Source organism: Antedon mediterranea, chromosome 8 (assembly GCF_964355755.1).
Source record: "Antedon mediterranea chromosome 8, ecAntMedi1.1, whole genome shotgun sequence".
Taxonomy (NCBI): Eukaryota; Metazoa; Echinodermata; class Crinoidea; order Comatulida; family Antedonidae; genus Antedon; species Antedon mediterranea.
The window spans coordinates 19,204,454-19,213,092 of NC_092677.1; the positions used below are offsets into that span (position 1 = coordinate 19,204,454).

The 8,639-nt window shown below is 34.3% G+C and overlaps 1 protein-coding gene across 1 annotated transcript; it reads left to right on the forward strand.

The window, feature by feature from the left end:
* Positions 1–687: 687 nt before the first annotated feature.
* On the forward strand, positions 688–8,151 carry LOC140057691 (uncharacterized). The gene is made up of 3 exons (XM_072103412.1): positions 688–764; positions 2,696–2,890; positions 3,153–8,151. The coding sequence occupies exons 1-3, from the start codon at positions 728–730 to the stop codon at positions 7,421–7,423; spliced, it is 4,503 nt and encodes a 1,500-aa protein (XP_071959513.1). The 5' UTR covers positions 688–727; the 3' UTR covers positions 7,424–8,151.
* Positions 8,152–8,639: the final 488 nt, after the last annotated feature.

Below are 8,639 nucleotides of genomic sequence, written 5' to 3' on the forward strand. Positions count from 1 at the left end.
TTCACCACCAATTCATGTGCATACACAAATATTGCATCGTAAACATGAACAGGGACCACATTTGAATTTTATTTGTTTTATTATAATTATAAACCACTCGTGTATTACACCGTGATCCCTTGACTTAATAGGCCTATCCCGCCATTTTGTAAATGAATATTTGTTAATGTTGAAGATGTATATATATATATATTTTTATTTATTTATATTGATGATAATTTATGTGTATTGAAAAAATGTGCACAGTTAATACCGGGGGTAGTAGCCTATGACCGATAATTGTGGTTTGATGACTGCACACTTTTGTTTTTATTTTCTTTTTTGTATATGGCCAATTGTTTTTATTATTCTTCATTTGCATACTTCCTTGTTATGATTCTCTGCCTGTGGAATTATTTATAGATCCAATAAAGATCGAAACGGTTTAATTTGATTTTCCTCTCATTATTTGATTTCATATTATGTTATTTAAACAAAATCAGTGCATGTAGGCCTATGGTTATCAGCCCAAATTGACTTAAAAACCATATACTGCTTTTTCCTAAAACTTGTCAGAAATTACCACAGTATATAAATTTTGTAATGCAAATTTAATCATATGCATGTGTTTTACAAATTAAATGGAGTATAATACAAGTAAAAATAGTATGATGTAATTTTGTTTACTACGGTAGATATGTGGGAGGATGGAAAAACAAATGCTCAGATTTGTGAAGAAACCAATTCTATGTTTACTACTCAAGACAATGACAAAAGTTGTGAAGGTAATGATTCAAGCACATCTTGGTCTATAGCTATATTAGCAATATTCATTTACAAACAATTAGGAAACCGTATCACATGGAAGCTTATAGTTTACTAAGGCTGAAAAATGGGAATTTATAAACTCGGAATGGCCATACGCAAACCGTAAAGCACGTCTAGGAGAAGAGAGGCATGAGAGTCTGTAAGACCTGTTCAATAAACGATGTTTTCGTGTTTGTCTTCAACGTACAGTAGGCCGTGGATTAATAGCATTCATTTGAATTTATCATTGAATAATGATCAAAACAATCCTTCCCCTATGGTAAAGATATTTGGCGAATGGTGTGTATGAAGATTGTTTGACTAGTGTGTACGTTTGTCGGCGGTTGGGATATTAGAAATTTTGTTTACTGATATGCCTCCCCGGAATAACAGTATTAGTTTAGTTTATGATTGTTTTTGTTCTGTACAGGCCAAGAACTTTGTTCATTTCAGATTAGGCCTATATTTACGTTACACAATTCAAAATGTTTACTGCTGATTGTTAAACAAAAATAATTGGTAATAAATCATTATTTCTTAAATTAATAATATAATATCAATAAAAAAACATCATTTAATGAAGAAAGAACAATAACTAAAACTGTTACTAATGCTCTAATAATTATTATCGGGTATTAAATACATAAATGTACAGTTACTGTATAGAACAAAAATATAATCCTGTAACTAAAGTAGATTAGTAGCCTATGACCGTTAATTGTGGTTTGAGAGAATCGAATCGTTGGCTTTGATTTTCTTTTTGGCCCAGGATTGACCACTATTCAATGATTATAATATGACGGTATTTATATCCGACCTACGTTTACAACCAAAACGAAATAATTGTTTTTTTTTTAATATAGGTCTTACACACTACTGTCTACACACATCATTCTCATACTCTGAGCGCTTACTTGCAGTTTACAAATAACCATTTTCAACCTTATATTAGTAATCTAGTATTATATTATTCAACTATAAGCTCTCGCATGGTAACTGTTTCCTAATGCTTCCGTTCTCTTTACTTAACTTTATAAAGGCGCGGTTCGAAAAAGGGTACGAAGGAATACTTTAGAAAAATGATGGGAAAAGCCTCGAAATAAGTGTTTATAACCGATTTTGAACGTCTCTCGTATTCGTTTTTCACTCGGGGGCCGTGCTCTTGCGAAGTTTCGTGTTGTCTTTTTGAACGAGAAACGTAAAATGATACTTCAGCCTTCCCGGGAATTAGAAAGATGACATCAGAGGCTGACGGTTGAATAACTAAATTATCACAACGACGGCCGTGTATGCTAGTCGTGAGATAAATCTTAATTTCCTTACATTGGACAGTTTTTCTAATTGGACACAGTTAAGAACCACTCTTGCTAGTCTGGACACAATTTTCACATATTGGACAAATCCGAACATTGGACAGTTGCGCACTTTTGAACACGATATGACGCCACCTATTGTCGTTATTCCAGCCTCATTTTAGAAAAATGTTGTATATTTTGGACAAGACTCACTACACTCAATACTATCCACACTCAATACTATATTGCAGATTACATGCGAGCGAGCAGAAACCAATTATATTAGCCTATAGTCGGTTCATGACGAACACAAAATGTAATCGATTAACGTAGGGTATCGTTTTTTAATAGAATGAACATTTAGTTCGAATTTATTTTGTTGTTCATTTAAATTTGAATTGCGAGACACGAAAAGAGAACCACCAAGATATCTTACCGACAATCCCGAACGACGAGGCATGTCATAGTAGTAGTATAATACGTACGACCAATAGTTGAATAGAACGCATGGTCTTCCTAGGACTAGATTTGATCAGGCGCCATATAAATGGTTTGTGTATGTATGTACGTTTACAATCGGTTATTATATGTTCAATTTTAAATTTTCAATTTAGGAATACTTCAGTTAAATATGAAGCAGAACGTAAAACAAGCTTTATCAGATGACGAGATGGAAGTTGAAAATGTGTTCTTAGAGGAGGAGGACGAGCAAGAAATGTATAATTGCGGTACATGTGGTAGTATCTTTGCTGGTATTTCAAGATTCATGGATCATCATAACACAATTTGTTCAGCATCAATAAATGCATGTATGTAATAACCAGTTTTAATGTTTCTGTATACAATTTGTATGATTTAAATATAACCAATAAGTTAAACTAGAAAGCACTCCGAGAGGAATCAATGCAGATTGATAGTTGACAAACCTTTGTGTAGTATAAATTATTTAATATTGACGTTTTCTTTTCATTGAAAACTATTATTTTTTTTGACATTTGACTAAAAATACGAAGTTTTTCATTGAGCTTGATTTTGATTCTTGACCACCTTTTTAATATTATTTATTTGCAGATCAGCACGTAGATAGTGATGACTCGCCAATAAACACAGAAGGGGGTGCTTACCAATGTCAGTTTTGTTACAAAACCTTCTGTCGACTAAGTTACTTAAAACGCCATGAACAGATACATAGTGACAAAATGCCATTCCGATGCGAATATTGTAGCCGATTGTTTAAGCATAAAAGGAGTAGGGACAGGCATACTAAATTACATACGGGTGACAAGAGATATCAATGTTCACAGTGTAACACTTGTTTTGCCCGCAGTGACCATCTGAAAATTCATATTAGAACTCATGAAACTACAAAAAATTTTCAATGTACAGTATGCAATTATATGTTTGATACATTAGCTTTACTAACTTCACACTATCAAATATGCCATAACCTTGCCCCATCTGTTGATGATGCAAAGGACACTGCGACTGAAAGTAGACAACAAAATACATGTGAAAACGATTTGTCTAACCAGGGTTATTCATTGAAAGATTTGAAAGGAAAATGTATTAATGATGAGCAAAGATCAGCAAGCGTACCGAAAGATGGTATTAGTTTAGAAGGACGACTTGAGTTCAAGTGCCCTATATGTCCTCAAATGATTTTTGAGAACGAACAAGCATTACTAAAACATCAAAAAAGTGACCACCAGTCTGGTTACATGCATGTCTATTCATGTTTACACTGTGGCAATGAATATCACAGTTTGTACAATTTAAGAGAGCACTTGTCTTCAATGCATCCTGATGGTAGCACGACGATAGCTACAGATGTAGGGAATCTGTCACACAATACGTGCATCTTCTGTCGAATTACATTTGTAAGCAGTGACGCTTTGCAAGCTCACATGAGCAGTAATCATCCCTCACAGGAAAGTGTATTGCAATGGAATGCCAGTGGCCGGTTTATGTGCCCTCATTGTCGAATAGAATTTTCTTCTGATCATGCACTTAAAGAACATTCATCAATCACGCATGGTATTGATAGATCTGATATATCCGAACAAAAAACTATTGTCTGTCCTCATTGCACAAAAGCCTACCAAAACGAAGAGGTTTTACGCACACACATTAATCACACACATAGAGATCATCACTTAAATATAATGCGCTATCCATGCCCTTACTGTATAAAGCAAAATTTATTTGATTCCATAGAACAACTTCAGCTGCACATAGAAGTGTACCACAAGAGTAGCCGGATACCTATGCATCTCTGCCCTGAAGTTGATTGTAAATTATATTTCAACACACAAGGCGACCTAACAAATCATTTAAAAAATGATCATAAGGTAATGGATACTGAGGCCCATACGCCTGATATATCACCGAAGCCATCGCCCGCTATCGGAACTAATAATGAAAGTTATTTCTCGTGTCCTAGTTGTCGAAATGAATTTCAAAGTGAATCGCAGCTTATGATCCACGCAGTTAATCACTTCAAAGCTGTAAGTTCGGAATATGTCTGTCGAGATTGCGGAAAATCATTTAAAAAGCCAGATGAACTTCAAAAACATCTTTTTGAGATTCATGCTCACCATCTATATAAATGTGCTCTTTGCAAAGAAGTATTCGATTCAAAGGTTAGTGTACAAGTTCACTTTGCCGTTAAACACAGCAACGAGTGTAAATTGTACAGTTGTACTCAGTGTGGCGTTGTATACCAACGTGAAGAAGACTTTATTATGCACGTCAGAATGCAGCACGTAAAGGTTGACCAACGTTGCAATATATGTGGACTTATTTTCAGTTCAAATGTTCAATTACAAACTCACCTAAGTTCACACACCCTCGTATATCGTTGTTCTCAATGCAATACAACTTACGGGGACACAAGAAGTTATGATGCCCATATGAAATCGGTACATAAAATTGTCCCGAGTCCAACCGTCTCTCTGAATGGTAATTCCACCAAGTCACCACATGAACACACACAACCAACAATTAACAAACCTGTTATCTCTTTAACATTAGACCAGACAAAAATTAAGAATTCTCCACATAGCAGTGAGGACGGTGAGGAAGGCTGTTTTATCTGCCAAATATGTGATGTTAAGTTTCCACTAAAATCACTTCTCGACCGACATCACTCTAAAGAACATAACATTAAATCCAGGCGATTGACACCAGATGTCTACTTACCAACCGTATCATCTGGTGTTCGTTGTTGCGAAAATAGTCAAGGAATGCCAGTATCAAATTACAATGTCAAACGTTTTAAAGCATCCTCTGAAAATTCAGATGGCCTTATCTGTATGTTCTGTCACAATTCGATTCTCGGAGAAAACGATTTGGTGTTCCATTCAAAAAAACATAAAAACAGAGAAAATGAATCCGATACAACGTTTTATTGTGTAGTCTGTATGATGCAACTAACATCTATACGAAATCTTCGAATTCACGCTCATTTTCACTTTCAAACGTCTTCTTCAAATGATTCCAGGCCGCAAAATTGCGTAATGTGTGGTGACAATTTTAGGCCAGCAAACAACGATGAATCTCCTGTCTGCATACGATGTATTTCTGTAGATACTAGAAATCAGAAGCAATTGTTTTCAAAACCTGCAGAAAGCGTAGATATCCTAACGAAACCAGGTAGTTATCGATGTAGTCACTGTACTGTCAAATTTGAAAGCGATGTAGAATTGGCAAAACATGAATTACTACATAATGAGGTTAAGAAAAAAACTTACCAATGCATAAAATGTCAAAAAACATTCACATCGGAAGATGAGATACACGCGCACGTGACGTCACACATGCTAGCAGAGGGCATTTATCATGAGTGTAAACTCTGTAAAGAAGTGTTTGATTCTCCTGCTAAGTTACAGTGTCACTTAATTGATCATACATTTCCGGATAAGAACTATGAGTGTCCGAAATGCGATGCTAAGTTCATTTTTGCTATGGACATCCAAGCACATGTAATTGAACACGGTATTGACGCACGTGAACACAAATGTGACTTATGTAATCAGACATTTTTCTTTTCAGCCGAACTAATGAACCATGTAGCAAGTTACCATCACTTTGAAAACGGAAGACTACGCGAGGAATATCGGTGTTATGAATGTGGCCGACAATTTATTTCTAGATCTAACCTTTACAGTCATATGAAAACACATACGGCCAAGGAACGAGTATGTAGATGTCCGTTATGCCCTGAGGTTTTCCGTAATACGCTAGCAATGCAGCAACACTATTTTCAGTCTCACACGGATGTTGAACTTGTTCGTAACAAAAAGTCATTAAAATGTCCTAAGTGCGACAAAACATTTATATGTGCTTCTGCCCTACAAACGCACGTGCGCCAACATAATCATTTGAGTCCGTATTCATGCAATGATTGTGGAAAAACGTTTGAACTGGTTCGAAATCTAACGGTCCATATGGCAATTCATAGTAATGTAAACCCATTCCAATGTCCGCTATGCGATAAAAGATTCTCCAAAAATGAGCAAAGAAAAATGCATTTAAAGTCTCACTTCAATGGAATGACTGAATTTTCCTGTCCTAATTGTACTCAGACTTTTTCAAAGCAAACCGATATCCAAAACCATATGTTGAATCATGTGAAAAAAACTAATTCACAATATAAGTGTTATGTATGTAGAGCAGCCTTCACTGATGAATCTACTTACAGACAACATATGCAACTTATGCACGGAGTCCAATACGACCAAGTACATGAAGATTTAACTGTTACCTCATTTGAGTTAGATAGCCGGAAAACTGAGACACATAGACCTACAAAAAAGGGATCATATACTAAAATTCCTGAAAACTGCTGTGCTATGTGTAATGCCATGTTTCCAGATGATGTAGCTCTATATGGACATTTACATACCTTCCATCGTATCCAGTTTTCATCTGAAGAACAGATGTGTTATCTCAGTGATGCTACGAAACCATGTAGTAAGACTGAGTCAGAGGCATCTCAAGTACATTTGAATGTACACAATCCCTATAATGATTCTATTCTGACTGATAAAACTACTATTTTAAAGGACAGTCTCGATAATCGCATATATAAAGAAAAATTGCAAAAAACAGCTGATGAAAAGTTATCGTGTCCACTTTGTGACGATTACTTTTCAACTCCAGAGTCCGTACGACATCATCTGACACAAATACATTGTGCTACGACAAGTAAGCGAAAGAGAACGGAAGAAAGTCTTGGTGTTAATAACAAATCAAAGGAGATTTTAACAAAAACCTCTTCCAGAATGGATACCGGTAACTTAGAATTTTCGTCGGACGGTGAACCCAATGTGTATAATAATTAGGCCTAATTCGAATTATAAAAAAAACAAAATCTATTAACATATAATTAATTTACAACAAATAAGGTTTATTAGGTAGGCCTATATACATACCTGTATTTTAAAAAGCTATACTGTATGTATGATGTTTACAATAAAGTGTTAAAAAACACAACATCTATAAAGCTATTTTATTCATTCCGATTTAATCCAAGTAAAATAATATTTATTGTCATGACCACAAACATGTTTGTTTCCAGATGACAAATACATAGCAAATTAAACATGAAACGTACGTTTCTTTATCTATTATTTATTATATGAAGAGTTTGAAACATAGATAAATGACTTCCTATAATCAGATTTTGTAACTACTTATTTATAATTTAAAGGGTGATAATTGAGTAAAAGTAATTGTTTATAACCATATGAGTGTATAAAAATGATATGAACTTGTTTAGACAGCTATTTCTGGAAAAGAAACAACAGAAGATATACTTTTATTTTTCATGCTGTGTAATTCTGCATGTATATGTATAAAGGTTAAAAATAGAGAAGTTTAAAAATCAGTAAATAACGAAAAAGGTAGAAAACTGAAATGTAACGTACGAAAATGACTAATATGACTAATACTTATTAAAGATTGAATAAATAAAGGTGATGGTTAACCACAAAAGAAAAGTCACGTTTTGTCTCTGAAAACATGCAAATTATTAATATTATTATATTATCAGTAAGTAGATTAAAATTTGAATTTCATTTCATTTCATGGTCAAACAGAGTATATAATATAGTAAATGCTTTGAAATTATTTTGTTTGTTCAAAAGTTCATATAAAATATGTGTGTATAAAATGAGCACAAAATGATGAACGTTTCAATGAATAGTATTAATTATACTTTGTTACATGAGTTACCCCCTCCATTTACAGTTCATAAAAGTGAGCTACCGTAAATCTTCTAATTTGTAACCGTGGGTTTTTATTTTTTGATTGTTTTTTAGGGTGGGTTACTATTAGAGTAGTGGGTGACTATTACTAATCTTAAATTTTAGTAGGCGCTGCACTGCTGGCTGCCGTGGGTCCGTGGAGGGCCTAATCCGAATTTCCTCACTGAGGACAAATATTAATACAAAATACAAATACAAAATAAATACAAATAAATTAGACACCTGAAAATAGTAACCCACCCTCAACTTTTCCGATAATAAAACCCCAATAAAACAGTAGGCCTACGAATAA